This window comes from Amphibalanus amphitrite, unplaced genomic scaffold, assembly GCF_019059575.1.
Source record: "Amphibalanus amphitrite isolate SeventyFive unplaced genomic scaffold, NRLGWU_Aamphi_draft 000038F_arrow, whole genome shotgun sequence".
Lineage (NCBI taxonomy): Eukaryota > Metazoa > Arthropoda > Thecostraca > Balanomorpha > Balanidae > Amphibalanus > Amphibalanus amphitrite.
The window spans coordinates 777705-799215 of NW_024881534.1; the positions used below are offsets into that span (position 1 = coordinate 777705).

General features: G+C 47.1%; 2 protein-coding genes across 8 annotated transcripts in view; one reads left to right on the top strand and one right to left on the bottom strand.

Annotated features, from left to right (window-relative positions):
* Positions 1–7437, top strand: part of LOC122373157 (ATP-dependent DNA/RNA helicase DHX36-like) — a 57478-nt gene extending 50041 nt beyond the window's left edge. For all 6 annotated transcript variants that reach the window (XM_043351016.1, XM_043350980.1, XM_043351010.1 and 3 more), the window contains exon 20: positions 5983–7437. In XM_043351016.1, the coding sequence (XP_043206951.1) occupies positions 5983–6262 (280 nt within the window). In that variant the 3' untranslated portion in view covers positions 6263–7437. The remainder of the gene's footprint in view (positions 1–5982) is intronic.
* Positions 7438–19093: 11656 nt separating this feature from the next.
* Positions 19094–21511, bottom strand: part of LOC122373187 — a 39539-nt gene continuing 37121 nt past the window's right edge. Inside the window, exon 5 of one of the 2 annotated variants that reach the window (XM_043351027.1) lies at positions 19094–20164. In XM_043351027.1, the coding sequence (XP_043206962.1) occupies positions 19919–20164 (246 nt within the window). In that variant the 3' untranslated portion in view covers positions 19094–19918. The remainder of the gene's footprint in view (positions 20165–21511) is intronic. The other variant, XM_043351036.1, reaches the window with a different exon arrangement.

Consider the following 21511-nt stretch of genomic DNA (forward strand, 5'->3'; position numbering starts at 1 on the left):
CAAACAGTACATTTGTACGGACCCGTCCTCAAAGCACACCCCCAGCGCGATATTCTGTCCCAAAGCACACCCCTGCTCGATATTCTGTGAGACATTGTTACCATTTAGCGATTCCGCATTCAGCTCCTGTAACTAGCCTCCGCTCCTCAGTCCGCTCCGGTAACTAGCCGTCTGCTCCTCAGTCCGCGCCGGTAACTAGCCTCCGCTCCTCAGTCAGCGCCGTTAACTAGCCGTCTGGTCCTCAGCCGCGCCGGTAACTAGCCGTCCGCAGCTGGTAACTAGCCCGTCCGCAGCTGCTGATCAATGCCTCCCCGCCAGTTATCTGGTTATCTGGCCGGCCGGAAGTGTTCCCTTATTGAGCCACCGCTGACGGGGGCCCTCTCTGGCGGGGAGGGGAGCGCGGATGTCGGTCTGATGAGCAGCATGCACGGGCCACTAATGCGAGCTGCGTGCGATCAGGATATTCTTTCAGGTTCTCCACTGACGCTACTACTGATGAGGGGTCGTTTGCAATGTGGAGCTCCGCTCGTATGATCGGCCGGAAGGACGGTCGGACAGTTGCGTGCTGATTGCTTTGTTGTGATGCTGTCCACCCAATTATTGTACCGGATACAAAGGTCAGGTTATCACGAATGATGCGTGGTATATAATATTTTTGCTCATTATTGTCCTCAGAAATGGCGTTCTTATTGTTGTTCATAATGTCAGAACGCAGAGCTTATTCTTACTTAGCCGATCAGAGACCTGTTTTACGATCCCGCTCAATATTTCTTACAGACACGGTCAGTCTGCCGACCTTATAGGCGAAGCGATCTAGCTACAGACTGACCCAGCGTCCCCGCGGGGCACTGACCGTCACTGCGGTCCCATTTCCTCGTGTCGGTCTTACTGACCGCTGAGGCGGCCTGCGTCGATTGCGGCGCAGAAGTCTTCTGCCGTGAGACGATTGCGGGGCGGAAATCTTCTGTCGTGAGACAATTCCTGCGCGCTTCTCTCCGACGGCGATGGACAGCGGGGCCGCGCTGAGCAGCGCGCTGAGCGGGACAGCGTTCAGCGGGACTCCCGGGGGACTCGTTGGCGACCGTACCGTGCCGGATCGTCCGTCTATTCCCGGTCATCGCGGGACGCGCCGTAATGGAGAAGGTGCTGCGCTGACGGGCGCTGACGTGGGGGTAAAAGTAGAGTGACTGCGGGTGACGTGGGGAACGGTAGAGTGACGTGGGGGAGACGGTAGAGTGACGGGCGGAATGGGTCATGACGGCGCGGTGACTAGCGTTGTTAATGGATGGGAAAGCCGGTAGAAGGCCTGGGTTTGTCTTGTTCTTTTTAGCTGATGCTGTCTGGTATTTTGTTTCTCAAAAGGTACAAAAGGTATGATCAATTGCGGATAGTATCCATCCGCTGTTCATAAATTTTCATTCATTTTGGTTGAATGAAGCCACGCATTTTTACTTTTGCTGTGGATCCCATTACCCATGATTGGCTCACCTTCATAGTTTCCATTTTGATTTCCCCAGACGTATTTGGTATTGGTGTCAGTCGTAGTCGATTTGGAAATATCTGTCTGAGCAGCTCAGCCATCATGCACAGCTCAGCTCGGCATTGAATCATGAATTGATCAATGGAGGTTATATTCCAGCTCAGACCGCCGGGATAAACTGTGTTGGGTTGCAGACCACATCAAAGCATAACCGTCCTCCCTTTTCCGTCGTGTCTCAGCCACACCCAATTCAGATTCACACCGAACTCCCGCCACCTTCTGTCTACCTCGGCGGCGCTAATAAGCAGCGGGATTAAATCCGTCTGGGGGTCAGCCGGGCTACCGACGAAGGCGGTGCCTCCCCGCCTTCCTCAGACGCAGCTGTAGACCATGGGCCCGTTGCGCTCCAAGTTCACGGCAGATGGATCCACTCCGGCCGGGTCACGGCCGTTTAGACGACGGCTTCCGGCCGGCTGATGGAGGCGGGGGTGCACCGGGCAGGGTTCATGGGATGAGTTGACTCCGGCTGAGTGAGGATGCGGACTGGTGGAGAAGTTCTGGTGGTCTGAGAAGGCGATGTTAGGTAGAGGAGCTCTGAGGATGCTGGTAGTTGGAGATGGTGTTGAAAGTTTAAATAGATGCTGACAGTTTGATGAGACGTTAGGTACGGGGACCCGCAGTTGCTACTGTACAGCGACCCTTGGTAAATTGTCCCAGCACCCTCACAGGGAACAACGATAAGCTGTCATAGGGTACGCACAGAAAACCTCAGCTGCTGTTGTACAGGGACCGGCAGACGATATCAATGTTATCGGTTGTTACTGGACAGGACAGACGGCTAAAGTTGGGGTTCGTGTACAGTAGCAACTGCGGGTCCCCGTACTGCGATTTTAGTTTGTGTATCGCTTTTCAGCAGCCAGCTAACATTAGTAGTGAGTACGCTTTGAAGGAGCGTGGATATATAGGAGAGGTTTCTGTGGAACCTCGGGGGTATGCGCTTTAAGTGAAAGTAATGGCCAGCGGTTGGCAGTCAAGCACAAGTTTTCGGAACAAATGACGGTGCCGCGTCTTCAAGGTGCCAGTGGAGTATTGGAATGCTCGCTATGTTTGAAATACTACCAGACGTGTCATTTAGCAGCGTTCGTGGCCTGGGCGCACCTTTCGAGTTATTCACTTAGCGTGTGATGGATATTGGACTGTCGAAGTTTGTAGTGTAGTCGCTAATGGCATGCGTGATCATCAATCGTTATGTTTTGTCATGTGTCCTCATGAATATTTTCATCACGACGGAAGCTACGAAATATCCCTTGCACTTAATGTCGTGTAACTCACGATAAAGCTAAACAGACTTTGACAGGGACTCTACCTGTGCCAGCGGTGTTCCCCCGCCTTCCCAAACTCTTATGATCTTGCTAACTCTTCTGTTCTTTCCCGTCTCCTCACCATCCCACCCCACTTCTGCTGTAACCTCTGACACTTCATCACCTCCGTTGCCAACATCATCACGCACCAAATGTAGTGTTTTGCGTGTATACATGTGCGACGCTGATGGAATACAGTTACGGCTTATTCGGATTCCCTCCTTGTACAAGACCGGCTCTGTCGACGGAGGCAGAGACCGCGGTGGCTGCGACTGCGGCGGCGATGATGGTGCCGGTTCCGCCCCGGCTGTCGGAAGGCCATCGACCAGCGAGGAAGCGTGTCCGGTGCTGTTTGGCTTCCATGTCCGTCTGTTGGTGGATCACCGCTATCGGAGAGCGGTCGGGTCGGTGGGGACGCCAGAGACGCCGGCGGCGGCGCCATCTCAGATGACCGGGCGGCGGGACTGTGTCTGGCGGGGAGTAGGATCGGCGGGGCTGTGTGTCTGGCGGGGAGCGGGGACGGCGAGAGAGGGCGGGCGAATATTGGGCCAGTTGTGATTGGGAGACACATGGATGAAGTGGTTAATTTTAGTGATCTTGGCTTCCACGAAGACTTCTCGTTGGGTCTTCCTACGACGTCTGGACTTGGAGGTGAAAATTGTGCATTGCAGCAACGCAATGTGGATTGTGTGTGGAGCCAGAAGGGAGAAGCATAGTAATGTTTTGTTGATTCCATTCACATCTATTATCATTTTGTTGTTTTTACTGCTCCTTTCCGTCCCTACTACCCACTGCGTCTGTTCGCTTTTCTTCGCTGTTGGTGGTAGGCTGTGCCGCAAAACACCCGTGTCGTGCGGGACAGTCTACCCGTCCAGGCCGTCCGCGGCTCAGTCGTCCTACCACGCACGTCGGCACTGTGGTAAACATTGGGACGGTGCCCAGCCCCCCTCCCCCCCCCCCCCCAGTACCCAAACAGCTGGCTACCTGCTGTCGATGCCAGCTCACCGATACCTTCGGACACGCATGAGAATCGTCGGCTGGCTCCTCTCTCAAGGTGCCATTTCTGAGGAGTTTTTCTGACAGTTCGGAGCGCTGCTCTCTGTCCGGTGCGGCGGGCAGGACACGTTCTGGGGGAGGGGGAGGGAGAGTAAGGCCGTAGACCGTAGCGAGGCGGTGTTTTGCACTGCCCGCGACCTTTTTATGTTGCATGACTTCAGGATTCTGACGTTTCATTCTTCATGAGTCGTCGGACTACGTGCTATTATATGTATTTGTTGGTCACTTGTATTGCTATGCTTATGAAATATGACGTGCATAGCAATGACGGCTTGCCGCACTGCGATGGATGTTACCGAACTGAAAGTTGCATTATGGAATAAAGATGGTGCTTACATTGCATTCCCTTCAACACCTAGTTCGCCAAACCGAACTAATGACGCGAAGACATGATTATTATTTTCGTGCAACTGCTGATTTTCTCTGCTGTTCTGTTGTGCCCGTGACCATTGCCCCTAGCGGGCATTGTAACCGCAGCCTGATGACTTGAGAGCACCGCTTATGAGCCAGCGCAGTCCTGAGACATTACTTTGCGGCATTACGAGGCTTATCAACTTGACGATTTGTGGGAGCATGCTATAAGCTCATTAGTGTCTGACCTGACGGGTGAATACAATACCTACCATCACCCGTCCCCCGCCGGTGACTTCCGGTGACCGTCACTATTACCCGGTCTACTGCCGACCGTAGGAGATCCACCCCGTAATACCCGTGTTGTTCCCGGCCCGACTGGCCACCGGTCGCCCCCGGCGCGGCGCGGAGTGGGACGGTGGTCGATGTGCAATACGCGCCCGCTGAGGTGTCGTCTGCTCACACCGGCGGTCGATGACAACACGCCGCCGGCCCGGCTCTGTTGGCCGACAATCAGCCACAAATGGGGGCCGCTCACCGAGCGATGGCCCCGATATGGCGAGCCGCCGCCCGCGGGCCGGTCCGAACCGAGCCGGGCGGGATGATGGTATATTTTTTCGGTAATCGTGTTGGTAGGTGGAATAAAGCTGTCGCTCGCGATGTTTTTTTATGAATTTTGTTAAAATATCTTATCTAGTCGACACTCCACAACCACCTAATCACAGCTCTAGTTTTCGTAACCCTTGTAGCTATACGCCGTTAAAGGTAGTGTGCCACCTTTGAAAGATTTCCCATTTTATTTTTCCTAGGATAAGAAGCTTCTGTTTTTACCTAATATCGCAAAAAAAATCAAAAATGGGCCTGGAATAGTGCCTTTTTCGCCTAAAAGTTTTTCGGTTTTTAGATATGTATAACAACTGTAGTGGGCTCACCTGCAAACAGGCGTCGGGCAACAATCGCGAATGCGGCGCACTTGTGACAATAAGCAAAGGTCATTATAGTGTTACGACCATACGACGTACGGGAATGAGTTATCAGCTGTCTAATCGTATACAACACAATGTCGAGCCTTAAACTGTAAGCCCGTATTGTATTGTTTCTTTTATTTGGCTGTCGAACATTATTTATGGTTTGAAATATGATTTTATGTAAAATAATTGATATGAAAAAGCCGTCTTATAAGTTATGACCCCATTTCACCACACGCAAGTGGCAGAAATGACAATGATCAGCTGACGCATTTTTCTTGGCCGAAGTCAGAGCGCGCGGCCCGACGCACCACGCGTATTTGGAAATTCCGACCTCGACGAGCATCAGAAGCCACCTAACAGGCGTGTTCGAAACCGCAGGAGATGATGATGAACGGGTTTATCGAAACTTGATTGGATGAGCATATCGGTAATAGCGATTTCAGTGTGTGCATTTATTGTTCATAGTGGTGTGAAATGTGGTTGGGGTACGACCGACAACCCGTCGGGGCGAATTTCGCACTGGGGTACTCAAAATTTGAAGAATTTAAGACGTTTCCATGAGTTTTGAAGGTATGGATAAGTTCTAAAAATCCGGTTCTCCTTATCTGGGCCATTAACTCCATACGGTCCAAGAAAGCTGGCACACTACCTTTAAATATCAACCAAGTCGCCCCAGTTGCCGTACTACCACCACACTTCTCGTTTTTTTCCCACCCTGACCAGTGAAAAACGGATCGTTATCTATCCTGTTCTTTCTCGGCAGACTGATCGCCGAGCTGGTGACGAGTGACGACATCCCTCCGGCCAAGGGCTCACCGTGGTGCGAGGCGTTCCGGCGACGACAGCACGGGTCGCACGACTCAGACGGAGAGGGAAAGAGCTGGCGGGACGAGAGTGGGGCGGCTGAAAGGAGAGAGGACCGGAGGAGCGGCGAGGAGAGAGCGTGGAGGAACGCGGACCGTCCGCCGGCGAGGGACGCGCGCAGCTGGAGGGACGACAGAGGGTCGTGGAGGGACGGTGCTCGGGGTGGGGACTGGCGGTAGGTGCGTCCGGGGCCGGTCGGCCGGGCGCTGGAACCACGAACAGTACAGCTGTCAGCCGTCCAAACTGGTCCGCGAAGGGGGCAAACCACGACTCTGGAAAAACTCAGCTGTGGATCTAACCGTGTTGGTGGAGGGAACTCCTACCCGGCTAGTGCAATAGCTCAATAGCTCAGAAGGGCTCATTGTTGTGTCTCAAAGCTGCAGCTCATCGTAGTTATTTCTCCGTCGGTAGTTGTGGCTCGTCGCACTGTTGTTGAGCAGCGTGGTTGGTGCCCAATGTTCAATGTCCATGCCGACCCGACCTGTACCGTACCACCACTGGTCTCCTCGCCCGCTCCTAGCGATCCGAGGCAGGCTCTGACGACGCCTGATATGTCGGCTGTGCCACTACAATAACGAGACCGTGCACGTGGGCGCATCACTCAGCGCACGTGCTCGTGTGATAGGGTCGCGCGTGTCACACCAAGTCTGACACGTGATCGCCCGTGTCATGTTACGAGCTATTGTGTCTGTGTGTGTTTGTTAGTGTGTGTGGCCGAAGATGGATGTTAGTTGGTGGATGTGTGTTCTGTGGAACAGCCTGCGAGTATATGTGGTGCTTGGCTGTCGGGGACAGTGTTTCTACGCTAAATATGGCCGGGGTGGCTGTATTTTGTTTTGTGTGACTGGTGCTGGCAGTTGGTTATATGGAAATTGGAAACTACCGTTTTTGTTAATGATTTTTTTTTAGGGCAATTTGCAGTTGATAGAGGTGCATAGAGGTTTGCATAGCGGTGCAATTGGACAAATCAATAGCTTTTTTTCTCAGGATTTACGTTACAAACATGATTCGTCATTTATTCAGAGCGAATGTTGGGCAATAAATACTCGGCATTGCGCCATTCATTTTTGTCCAAGGCAATGGTGACAATATACGGGCTTTTCCATGGTTGTTTTATATTGTTCTGCCTTGCAGTTACTCGTGCTGTATTTGACAAATGCTATATTAACAACTTATATGAATACCTACTTCTGTTTGTTAATTTGTTTACAATGGTCATTACATGTCAAGGATACGCTAGTGATCTCATGTTGGTCTTTTAAACATGAAACCGTTTACCGCTGCAATTTTGTGTTTCTGTCATTGATGCACATATGTTGCACTTTTTCTAATACACGAATCTGTGTTGCACACAGCATTAGTCTTTCAATAAGTGAAGCCCGTGAAGGAGCTTCCTTAATTGTCGGGCAGATATTTCTGTTCAATTTCGCTCCGTCTCGCGTCCTTGTGTGCAGTTCCCAGTGGACCCTGCCATCCAATCAGAGATCGAGTGACAAAGTAAAGCTCTTCGCTGATTGGTCGAAATTAAACACAAGCCTGTTTGCGTTCGATTCATTTGTCTCATCTGGGTTTATTCGCAATGTCTATCCAGCTCCACTTCTAACGGTTATTTCTTACGCCGTTGTCTGGCTCTCTAATCAGTAATCGTTATCAATGACATTTTCGAAATTTGTAACGTTCGGTGGTGACGACATAACCATGCGAAATATCTGTGTGTTGCAGACCAAATGTGCAAAATAACTTGCACCAAATGTCCGTGAGAAAGAAGGCTAGTTGTAGTAGCGAAGTGAGGCCTCCCGCTTTCAAAGTTGTGGACATCCACTCAGTTTTGCACCATGTTTTAGGTCAGAAGTTTGAACTATTTCCTGTTGATTGCGGCGAAAGCAGACAGCATTGGGCGGGTTAGTGGCTAACTATAGCCAAACTTTGGTGAATGTGATCAGTGACCAGCAGTGTGCGTTTGATTAGGTATGCATTGGGAAAAAAATCAAAGGCGGTACTCTGCCAGTCCTCGCAAGTTAAACTCGGCTTTCAAAGAATTACATGATGATCCTGAGATTTTGAAGAGACGATATTTATTCGTGTGGCGCTGAAGTTAGTTTTCGCTGCTCGGTCCCGCCATTCGGAGACCTGGGGCTCAGGAAGATGGTGGCTTCATTTGACAAAAGCCTCTTATTTCGACTGAGGCCACCAGAGGATGTATTTCTGGCAAGCGGCAGTGGCTGATCTCTCTGAGACACTGTGTGTGCTGTGTGTCTCCGACTGGTCCGAGCGATATGCTCTCACACACAAGGCAGCTCGGAAACTGTCCAAATTGCTCGCAGCCTAAATCAAAGGCCTGCCGCCAGATGAGAAGGCAACTATTCACTAGTTCTTTACAGTGCAATAGACGACTATGAATCACTAGAAGTGGTCTATGATTGTGCATTAGTTTGTGTTGATCAATCTTCCCAGAATCCGTTTAAATTACGGAATCATTGTTATAACTATTTTGCGTTTTTTAGACGTGATATTATGTAGGCACAACCAATGCCCAAAGTTATGACGAGCAAAGCCATAACAGACTGCTGGCGTCTCAGTCAGAGCCCAGCGATTTTACATTGGCGAAGGCGGGTCGTTTCGTGGAAAGGTGATGACTCCGTTTGGCCCCAAGCGAACTCACCTACGAATGTGCCCGAGCTCCACCAGCTGCTCACACCTTGTGCGCTCGAAAATACACATGACGTCTCGGGAAATAAACGAAACGAAACATCAACTCCTCATCGTCTGGGTGCGAAAATAAACGCGCAGCAAAGCTGAAGAAGAAACGAGAGGTCGTAGGCGAAGACGTGCAGGATATCTCTGACAAACGTTTCGTCAGTGCTTACCTCCGCCTAATGAACGTATTCACAGATTCTACTATTTATTTATTTATTTCTATTTTTGCACGCATCATTTTATTGATGTAAATGCAAAAATTAACTGCTTTAAACCTGCAACCTAGCGTAGTGGGATGATGTCATCCCCTAATTTTAACGTCACTCCTCATTGAACCTTTTCGTTTTTCTGTTGACCGTCTAACAGCGCTTCCTTCAAATCTGTCCGACACCTGCCAAAGAACCGCACTCCACACTGGCCACTGGGAATCATCGCGTTAGCCGTCTGACAGCACCGTCGCCCGCTTTTCCACTCCGCAGTCCCGTCGCCGTCAATGGTGAGTGGGTAAAAAGCGGCACCTAATCCCGGATGGTCTTTTTGCGGTGGCTGGTGCGCTAATTCCTCTCAGAGCTCGGCCCAGAGTGGTCTGGGGGCGTGTGAGAGAGTCGGTCTCTTCGCGCAGGGATAGGGTGCTTTTGTAGGATGTCGCCTTGCGGAAAGCCGGTGACCGCTGTGTGCGTGGTAATACGTGGGAGCGCATTGGGGATCGCATATTTTTTTTTTTTCTAAATAGTCCGTCACCCATGAACAGATGACCAGGAGTGCCCCCACCGCAGTCCCAGCGACTCACAGAACCTTACGTTAACACCAGACAAAACATAAGAGTATGTACTAGTCGCGGCACTCCCTGCTAAGAAGGTGAAATAAACAAAAGGCAAAATTACTATCTAGCATGCAAAAGAGAGAAGTAGTCACGCCAAATCCAGCAAATGACTGTCCGCTATACCGATACTACCAGTACCCCATAGTATGATAAAGCACCATGCAGAACAGAATCGGATGCAGGAAGAAGGCAGGGAGGGAGCATGCAGTTTAACATGCAAACATACAAGACCATACTCAGTTCATGCAAACAAACACGCAACACCCACACCCACACCCACTCACAGACACTCACACACTCATGCTGGGCAGAGGCAAGGGCTGGTCAGGTTCGTGCATAGTCAGTCTGCCGTCATCCGGTGCTCATCCACTAAGCAGAGCTTGTTGTGGAATGGGCACCAGAAGACGGCATGTTGCGGGTGAGATTGGTAACATCACGGTACATAGAGAACTGTAACATACAATCTAGGTTAAGTACAGGTCTAAGGCAGTGATAATAAGATCTTGATCGAACGTTGTAGGATAGTAAACTTGTATATGTAGAGACAAATAATACCAATGACAGTTATAGGGGTGTATGCAGGAAGTAATGCTTTGTAAACTTTTTCAAATTGTCTTTGGACAATTCACAGGCAGAATCAAGAGTAAAATCAGGAGCAATTATAGCATTCCAGATTCTTGGCCCAATCCACTTACTTACACGAGTCCGGTAAAGTTTTTCAGAGAAAGGTTCAAAAAAGTGATTTCTGCTTCTGGTTGTTATGCTGGGCGAATTTATAAAGATGAAGAGATCTTCAAATTTCTCAGGTAAATTACACAAGAGTTTCTTGTGCATGAACACAAGCAGCTGTTGTTTCGCTATGGCGTCTACCTTTAAAATTTTTAGGTTTTTAAAGAGATGTTCTGTGTGAGCCAACCGATGTTGTTGTGCAACGATGCGCACAGCTCTTTTTTGCAGGAGGTCGATCTTCCTCAAGTAGGTAGGAAAAGTGAATCCCCATACGAGGCAACAGTAATTGAGATAGGGCAGGATGAGTGTATTGTATAGAAGTTTCAGTGAATTAGTGTCAAGGAAAAATTTGGACCTATTTAGCATGCCAATGTTACGACTGATGATGGAACTCAAGTGATTTATATGATAACTCCAATTTAGGTGAGGGTCAATAATCACACCAAGATATTTTACTTTTTCTTCAGCAGGAATATCATCATTGTTCAAAGTAACATTTATTTTGGCATTGGTATGTGATTTGCTATAAAGTTGATAAACGGTTTTCTTTGTATTTAATGAGAGTTTGTTTGCTTTCAACCACTCACATAAGGTGGGAAGTTGTGCGTCAAGGTCATTTTGTAGGTTTGCAGTATTTGTATTATCAAATATCACAACTGTGTCATCAGCAAACAGAAGAAATTTGGCGTTATTACAGACATTTGGCAAATCATTAATATAAAGTAAAAACAAAAGCGGTCCAAGTACCGAGCCTTGAGGAACTCCCATTTCGATTGGCATAAATTCTGAACTTACTCCATCGTACTCTACTTGTTGCTGCCGACCAGTGAGATAAGAATGTATAAGTTTTAAAGCAACATCTTGAATACCATACAGCTTTAATTTAGCTATTAGTATGTCGGGATCAACAGTATCAAACGCTTTTTTGAAGTCTAAATAGATGGCTATTGCAATTTTCCCTTGTTCAAATACATTGGTTATGTGCTCTTGTAAAAGCAACAAAGGCATATAAGTGGCCAGCCCTTTTTGAAACCCAAATTGACTGCTGTTGAGGATTTTGTTTTGTGTAAGAAAGTGCATAATCCTTTTGTGTAAGATTTTTTCCAGTATTTTTGAAATATATGGTAATATACTAATGGGTCTATAATTGTTCATGTGACATTTCTTCCCACCTTTGTGAATAGGTTTAATAATTGCACATTTCATATTGTACGGAAATATTCCTTTAGTCAAACACAGGTTAACAAGGTGTACTAAGTGATTTAGTATTGGTAAATAGCTTTTCTTGAAGATGCTAGCATTTATATTGTCCAAGCCAGCTCCAACATTTCTTGTTTCTTTTATTATTTGATTCAGCTCATCCGTGTTAGTAAGAGGTTCCCAAGACTTCATGGTTCTGGTTACATTAGCTTTAACATTACCACATGGATTCACATTATTTTTTGGAATAGCATTTTGCAAATCCCTTCCAATAGATGTAAAGAACTGATTAAATGTTTCTACAATGTCTTTTTTGTCATGCAAAATGTTACCACTTTCATCTACAAACTGTTTTTGAATGTTTGTTTTATGTAATCTGCCTTTGGTTAGTTCATGGAGAAGGTTCCAAGTTTTCTTCGAGTCATCTTTGTTTAATCTTAGTTGCTCTTGTACATATTTCTTTTTGGCTATTCTAATAAGAAGATTTAAGTAGTTCCTGTGCCTGGAATATGCAGTCCTATTTTGTTGTGTTGGGTTCCTCAGTTTAGCTCTAAATAGGTCATTGCGAGTATTTATTGATGTTAGTATTGCTGCAGAGATCCATGGCTTTATCGATCTTGTCTTTCTTGTACATTGTATGTTTTTGCTATATTTTTCAATGCCAGATTTGAAAGCATTAATTAAAGTGTTCGAGGCCTGAGTCGCATCATCTATGTAGAAAAAATCATGAAGCTGATCTTGGAGATATTCTTTAAATTCATCTATTTTTTGATAGTCAAATATTTTTCTCATCCCATGTGAGCAGTCATTGTTGAGCTGCAGTGAGCAGGAAACAAATACTGGGAAGTGATCTGAGAGGTCATGTAGTATTAGACCTGTATTTGAAATAAGGTTCAGATTGTTGCAGAAGATGTTATCAAGTAGAGACATTTTTTGTTCTGACATTCTAGTAGGTTTACAGATTGTTGGCCAAAATCCATATGATGCAAAGGTATTGAAAAAGTCCAAAGTTGCATTGTCATTGTCAATTCCAAAAAGATCAAAGTTGAAATCTCCTGTTATGAATGTAGATTTATTCATGCTATTTACTTTATCAAGAAAACTGCCAAGTTCATCAATGAAAACTTGGCTATCAAGATCCGGCGGTCTGTAAATTAGACCCACCACACATTCAATAGAGTTAGATATTTCACAATCAATTAGTAGTGATTGGGTACATTTCATTTTTATGTCACATTCAGATGATTTTTTTACTCGTTTCTCATTTACATAAATCGCAACACCGCCACCTATATTGGTATTTCTATTCTGGAAGAATGCAGTATACCCAAGAATCTCTCGCCTCTCAGGCAGGTTGTCAGAAAGCCAGGTTTCAGATACACATACTATATGCCAGGCACAGTTACTATGAGTAAGGAAAAGCTGAAATTCTTCAAAGCGCTCATTTGATCGAATAGACCTTGCATTTACATGAAGAATGTTTAGATTAGTACTCCAATCTGAGGTCAAATTTTGATCCAATTTAGCACGTGGCATGGTAAAATACCTGCAAGAGTCCCTGATTTCTTCAAATCTTTCATGGAGAGTTGAAGACTGTTGTGCTGCAATGTTTATAAATGGGTCGAATTTTCTGTCCATGAGCTGCTTTGGTGCATTATCAGTTTCAATAAGGTTCATAGAGAAAAAAAGAGAAGAAATGAGACAAATAAGAGGTAGAAAACTGAAAGTAAGATGGATTTCACACACTGACCACACTAGGCCCTAAGCAAGGCCGATAGTGGGATCAACAGTAAGCACACTTGGCTGGGGAATCTAAAGAGAAGAAGAAAAAAAAACTTTTATTTACGTATTATACGTATTATATGTGAGAGGGTGCTCTCTGAGCTGTGCTAAGCCGTGCTGCCTGCTGGCTGAGTTGGCATATGTCGGAGTCCATACTCTGACTTGAAATGAGTCGTCATGTGGTGGGCTGATTTGTGCGAATGGTGGCGGCATTTACTCGTATACGGGCCTTCATCGTGTCATACTTTTATTCGATAAGATCAAGCATATACCTAAAGTTAACAGTACCTACTGAATCTAAAAAGATGGTGGCTTGTTGTCTGCAAACTTCATGCATGTTTAAGTACAAATATCTTCACGGCGTTTGCATGTGTCTACCTGTTGCAAACGTTTACCGTTGGCAAACTCCAAAGCAGCGCTGTCTAGGCCAACAATATCAAAGACTTCTTATTAACAATATGCTCAGACATGACATACTGAGGAGCGCTGTGTATTTACTGTCAAAGTTTGCTATTCGAGGCGTCAGCTGCTGCCTGATGTTGATTGTCGTTGAACTTAAAGCACGACTTAACTATGCCGGGCCGCTGACCTTTGCCAATCGATCAATTATCAGACCGAACACAACTCAGACAAGAAGTTTTCGCTGGCGCCGTAAATCACGGAGCAACCAGCTTGCTCCCGATTTTGGCGTGGGGTCAAGTTTAGAGGGCACTGACCGCGGGGTCCCAGGACTATCTCTGACCGTATGTGTCTCCCCGGCCAGTTAACGCTGTTGGTATTACATGGTGTCCCTAGGCCGCCGTCTGTTGGTGGCTATAAACAAGCCGGCCGGAGTTGGGCTCCACTATGGTACCCCAGTGGGCGTTTAATTTCGGGATCCCATCACAGAGACCGGGTTTTCTTTGTTTATCTGGCTGGGGGGATCGCTCGAGCTCTGTGGCTCGTTGACAAACTGAGGTTCTTTAGTTCTGCGTAAACTCATAGCTCCCTGTGGTATTCTACATCACCTGAAGGTTTTGTTTTCTGTATTAGCGAGCATTGAGCTGGTCGATTCACCGACCGCTGCACTGATCGTACACTGGTTGCTCTCGGACAATTTAGGGAAAGTTCAAATGACATCAAGGTTTCTGTGAGGTATGCATAAAACTTCGAAAAGTGCCGCTCATCCTAGCGAAATCTAGCAAACTTTATGCCAAGACCCGTCCTAAAATGACGCTGATTAAAACTCTTCTCTGATGAGTTCCTCATGAGTATGGGTCTCTCCTGTCGGTTTGGCTGTTAAATCTTCACCGGATGGGCCTTCAGGCTGGTCAGCTCAGCGGGGTCCGGAAAGGTGTTTGGTGGCTCGGCCCTGGTCATCAGCCTAGGGTTACGTCCCGTACCTAAATCAGCATAGCACTGTTGGTGGAGATCAGTTCGCGCTCACCCAGGGAAGGCTATTTTTCTTGGTTCGCACTTTTTGTGTTCATTATAAACTATCCAAAACAGTTTTTCTTCTAGCAAAAGTCGCCGCTCATTTCCTTTTTCAAGGTTGAACTTAGCGATGCTATATAGTTTCCCGTAAATCTCACCAAGTCCCCGCTATTGGGCACAACTATTGATTTCTGCCATCGGCATTCAGCTATTGCCCGACCCGCTCTGACCGGACTCTACGACCGCTAATTCCGCCGCCTCTGCTCAGACTCTCCCCACCCCATCCAGTCCACAAATACCCAGCGGCCTGGTCTACAGCAGGGTCACAGGTATTTACCGCCATTAGAGCGAGCCGACCCGTCATTCACCACTGCGCCAATCCCCCTGTCCCGACTGAAGATACCGTCTCGTCGCGGCCAACGACGCTGTTTCCGCTGCCATTACCAGCTCCGTCTACAGAGACGGACGTCCCCGCTCCTCCCATCCCCTCTGTCTCTCCCCCTCTCCCTCCCTTCGCATCCCGACGACCCGCGCATCCGATGGGCCGCGCCTTTCTCTGAGGAGCGGACCATCCGTCCGATTCTGTCCCACTGCCGGCCGGACCGCGCCGGAGGCTGATTGCGGAGGCGGTCGGACGATTTTGTCCGGGCCGCGTCGAGGCCACCGATTGTTTGTGGCGCCAGCGATTTGCGAATTTAGCGTGTGGCTGCGTTTGTTCGTTCTCTGCTTTCGTTGTGAGTTGATTTTGTTTGGCAGTATGAACTGAAGGGACTTAAATATTTGACGATTTGGAAAAGAAGGTCTTTTTTCTTCTTTCAAACCTGAGCATCGAAATCACCAACAGCATAGAAAGACATGTCCGGTAGAAAAGCCGCACGCAGTGGTACGCTGTGATACATCAATTCATTTATTTCGCATCAAATTATCCTGTTGCCCTTTTTAGTTGAAGCTTTCCTTTGCAAGTGTACGTGCATACCTACAAAACAACAAAGACATACAAAGCAGTGTCGTCATGTCAACAGCATCAGCCTAAAGCAAAGCAGCTTTGGTTTCGTACGCAATCCTTCATTTGATGTCCAAAGGCAAAGCCTAAGTAGGGAGCAGAGATTATATAATGCTGTTGCAGCTGACATTGTTTTGTCTGATTGGCTTGTTTTGTATTCGAGAGGTTCTTTACTGTTAGGTGTCGACTGTCGTGTTTACGTTAGTTTGTGCGGAGGGTATCTACGTAGGATTTATTGTATAACTATTGTTATTGTTGGTAATACCTATTACCTACCTATGTACTGGCATCCTCTGCACAACGCAATATCCCGACCTCTCATCCATCTGTTTTTAAGCTATAAGCAAATGCTAATGGTACTTTCTGTTCACATATGACGTGTCCACACTCCACATTTATTTATGCTCCTTCGCTCCAGACATGTAAAACCTCTGCTCTGTAGTATGTATTTGATGGCTCATTCCTTGCGAACAGGACATCTCATATGAAGCTGGGAAGACGACGGAGTGCCACCGCAATCGGTGACAAGCCCACAAACACGGCTTCCCAAGTCCTCCCAGATCCCATATATCTGAGATCCTGGATCGCGCCTCAGATCCGAGATCCCTCTCAGCCTGACGGTCGCCCACGAGTGCAAAATATGGCCGTTTGGTCACATCACTAGTTACCACGCACATTGTGAATGAAGCGAGCACAGTAATGTTTCAGTAGATGACAGCTACGGTCATGACAGTTACGACGAACGACGTTCATACGCGCACTGCAGCGCGCGCGGGCATGGTCACTGCGGAGACACATAGCACATGAACTGCCAACGTCCTGCCCTGATAACGTGTCAATATATCAACACGTACACCTCCAATCAGAAACACCTCGCGCGAGCCAATCAAACCACGGACGAATGACGCGATATACGGCGCACAGCGAGGCTACCACGCTGATAACAAGACCGTTGCCTAGCAACGCGTCAACGGTGGCGGACAGCAGCGCCGCAGTTCCCGGAGAACAGAATGGGTCGCTGCGCCCGAGTCTCGCCATATTCTCGGGATAAGAGAGACGGATGCATGAGGAGGTATCTCGGCTACGTGACTGTATCCTGGTCGCTACTCGTACATACAGCGCAAATATTACGATTGAAACTTGTGCTTCTAGTAAAAGTTTGACTTTACTCGAGATATTTCTCTCTCTATGGCATTTTAACAAGATCTACTGTCCTACTTATGATAAAGGAGTATTACATCAGCGCTCTCCTTACTCTTTCTCACTCACTCAGTCACCCACTCACTCACTCACTCAGTCACTCACTCACTCACTCACTCACTCACTAGTCACTCACTCACTCACTCACCCACTTTTCCAGACAACGGCAGCAATCTGCATTACATTATACGTGTACGTACATATACGTAAATACTCACTCACTCTACTCACTCTACGTAAATACATTACCTATTTTTTTTTTAGCACGTCCTCACACCCGGCGACACAAATACATTGAACCGGACGACACATTTCATATTGACGGTACATTACAATCAAACTTGTAACTTTTAACCGCCACTCTCTCATATCCTTCCTCTTTTGACAGTACTTTGGCAAGTATGCTTGGAACATAGAGCGTCTCGGTACACCAATATTTGATATTCGAGACAGATCCCACGGCTCTCTGATAAATGGTCGTCACCCAATGACCTGTGACGTCACTCAGGTCACACTTCTCGCGGCCAATCAACGATGGCGCTCTGGGTCGTCTTTTTACGACGACCGGGGGACACGAGTCAGTTTATTGGCCGGTTTCTGATTGGTCAGATCTGACTGTCTGATCAGTAGTCAACTAACCACTGTGTTTGTGTCAGGGAATGGAGAATGGGTTGGCTGTTGGGCTAGCTGAATACCTATCGGCATTGTCGATCGTGCAGGCTGCATTAGATGAATGCAGGCTGTCTATAGGATGAACGTGACTGATCTGTTATAAGACAGGTTGGTCCAATGTCTAAATCCATGATTACCGGAATATCATAACAGTCGTTTCATGTGACAACTTTCTGACAGTTGGCCTAAGCAATGCCCGCTATGGCCATACATCTTTATCGTCTGACAGCAGTCAGAAACTCGACTCTCCAGGCCCGTCCCTACCCTGGTCTGACGGTCTGTCACTAACGAGTGAAGACATGAGGTCCGGGACAGTGTTCGCCACGGGCCGGGCCAGCCCAACGGGCCATGGGCCGGGCTGGGCTACGGGCTGGGCCGGGCCCCCAAATATCATTAGTTAACGGGCTATGGACGGGCCGGGCCAAGAGCTTTGTGCACTATGGGTTTTGCGACTAATGTCAATTTAAGAAAATTTGGAAACTGATGCAAACAAAACCCACTGGGAAAATACAAAAACTAAACCAAATTTAAGCAATGTGAAAGAAAACCTACTTGATATTGAATTTTGGGAATCTTGAGAATTATCCAATATCACATCATGTCACACATAGGAGGGTTTTCATAAAAATTCCGCAGCCAAAAAGATCAGAGAATCTCTAGCATCATTAGTTTGTAATAAAAGTTAAAATGTAGTCATCAGAATAACTTACTTAGCACTACAACTCCAAAAACTAAGAAGCCACTCAACAATGATGGGCTACAGGGCTACATTAAGTTTAACACTTATATATGGCGATAGTGAGACAATTCCAACACAGTCTTTTTTCCTTCACCGACGGCTTTTTAACGAACAGAACCTTAAAAGGATACTCACAAAACACACTGTAAGTAACGAGGAACTCTACAGAGTATTTCGCGGTGAAAGCTTCTTGAAATGTCCATAAATTTGTCAAAATAAATCACAACAAACCAGCCCCTTCTAAAAAAAAATTGCAATCATGGCGGCGGCCAAGGGCGGCGGCTGGCGGCGGCGCTATGTTTATGTGGCGGCATCTAGGTAGTATACACAACAGTATATCAAATAAATACGTTTTTTTAGTGAGTTTCAAGGTGAAAAACAAAATTAAACAAATAAAAAATAAAACCTAAATCACGGAGCCTGAAAACTTGAACGAAAAACAAAACAAAAACTTGATCATATATGTTTTATTATACAATTGGTCAAAATCGCTACCTGCCGCAGCTGCGACAATCAAGAAGTGTTCGCTCATTTTCGATTGATGATGATGATGCGTAAAAGTCGCAAAAGTACCCAATGACATTTCAAGCTTACCATGTTTTCTGCTTACGCTGCTAGCGATATCCATATCTTGAAAAGAGCCTAACATAAAATAGCAAGGAAAGTAGCAGATAGTTGTCCACAGAGATTCGGTTGACACGTGAGCATGAATTGAAAATAGATAAGATCAGTTTTGCTGATAAATGGATGGATTTTCTCTTTTTTTGGAAGACAGTGCTAAAGTTAGTGTCACCTATTTTGTATGCTTTCTCAGGCTTTTGATATTGCAGCATCTATGGAGTGAATTTAACAGCAAGGTCAATCCCAGACAGATTCATCAATTCCCATAAGTCAAGCTTTTTTCTGCTGGTAAGTGCTGGGAAGTATAGAGTATGTGGCAAATACTTCCTTCAAGTATGCATTAGAGTCACCAATTATGAATGATAATGTTCACACACATCAGCTTGCAAGATAACTTTACTCATAGAATGTAGTTAATATAATCATGTAAACTTTTTATAGGTGTGTAATCATGACCTAATTGACTGAGGTGCTTGCTGTTACTGTTAAAATTTGTGCCATAGGTGCTTGAAATGATTATATTCATTGAAAAGAAGGGAGTCATGATTGCCATGTTAATATTCATGCAATTTGAATTGTTCTCAAAATAGTGTAATCAATCATGCTTATTATAGCAATAGACAAAGACAATAACTAGATTGCTATTTTTGACGGGCCGGGCCGGGCTGGGCTTGGAATATTTGCCAAGAGCGGGCTATGGGCTGGGCCGGGCTCTGAACCCATGGGCCCGGGCCGGGCTGGGCTGGGGATTTTGGGGCCCGTGGCGAACACTGGTCCGGGACGCGTCGGTCTGCCGTACGCCGATGATATTCTCGTCTGATGCAGTGTGTGTTACCGACACACGACTTGGGTTGACAACTGACAGACGGCATTCTCCGGTCAAACAGCTTGCAATAAGATCACAATTTGTCCGTCATCTGACACTCACCAGACATTTGTCTGACATCTGACACCCATCAGACATTGGTCTGACACGCCCCGGACAGTCCTGACATGCCTCCGGAGAGGCTCTCCCGCTGTTCGCGCTGCTCGGCAATCACCAGTGACACCAGGTCCACTGCCGACTTGACCTTCCTGGCCGCTGTCAGCTGGCTGGTGATGGGAACCATCAGTGAGTTCTGACGCGGCCGGTTCGGGGAGTAGTTGGGCAGCATGTAGCGCCCGATCAGGCCGTCATCGTCCATCGAGTTGATGCGTGAGCTCTGCAGGGACAGGTCAGGTCAGATGGAGAAGGGGAGCGCGCGTCAGATGGGGGCGGGTCGGCCACCGAGCTCGTGTAACACAGTAATGTCATTTGCTAGAAGCCCTTGTCGGTCAATATTTTACCAGCACTCGCATTAACACAAGTGCGGCACTTCAATTTCGTGACCCAAATGGCGTCAGCAGCCCTAGAAACAGTGCTAACTATGATGGTGACTACGAGCAGTCCCTATTCCCACTTTGACGAGCAAATAATTAGACCTAGGGGCGAGATGGGGGGGGGGGTGCGGAAGAGACGCATCCCGCGGGGAGGGGAGGGGTCAGCCATTACTGACCACGTCTCCGGTGACGTACTCTGCTGATGAGGCGCCGCCGCAGGGGGCCAAGCGTCATCAGTCATTAAATAAGCGGTGCACTTCCGTGCTACCAGGGCATTGGTGCTGTGGCTGTGGATTGGTGCTGTGTCAGTGGATTGGTGTTTTGTCCGTGGATTGGTGCTGTGGGTGCCAGGAAGGACTTGTGTCCGTGGAATGGTGGTGACCTATGACATTCATGTGGATTGATTATGTGAACGTTGCCGTGCACTTCCTGTATGGCACTGATCCATAAAATGTACACAATAGCCGTTTTCACGACGGGCTATCCGGCGAGTGCACCTAATTTGACCAAATCTGCACCTAATCTCTTTTACAGCAAATATCTTTCTTTTATGAATTCATTTCAGTGTTTTAATTGATGATACTCTCTGATAATATGACAAAGCAGGGATATAAGCAAATAGCAATTAGTGCAGCCCTAGCTGATAGCTACTAAGAGACACAACGAACCTAATTTGACCAAATATGCACCTAATCTACACCAAATGTGCACCAAATGTGTTCCAGATGGCCGTCGTAAAAACAGCTAATAGTGCCTGTCCCAGAAAAAAACATTTACGTTTTACAATCGTGATTGCTTTGATGCACCTTAGTAAATTAGGAAGGCGCAAAGGACAACGTAATATTGACCTTTGAATTACAACATCCCAAAAGTTGCTGCTAATTTTGAGCTGCGTGGGCTGTGTGCACCACACTGTTCGGCGCTGGTGTTGCGCACTTTCTTTTCTCAGGCTGAGTTAGGCTAACCCGCCAGTCACGTCTGTTATGCGGGACTGCCTCCCTATGCAGGACCTCGCCAAACTTCTCGAGATATACAAGAGTTTGTCATGAGCTCGCAACTCAGCTATTTGTATTTCAGTTCCAAAGCGAATATTAACCAGTTGGTATGTACCCGTAGCTGGTATGTACCAGTACTCGTAACCTCATTTGCTTTCTATCAGATATATAAAGCTCGTCGTTTTATAGCGGCGT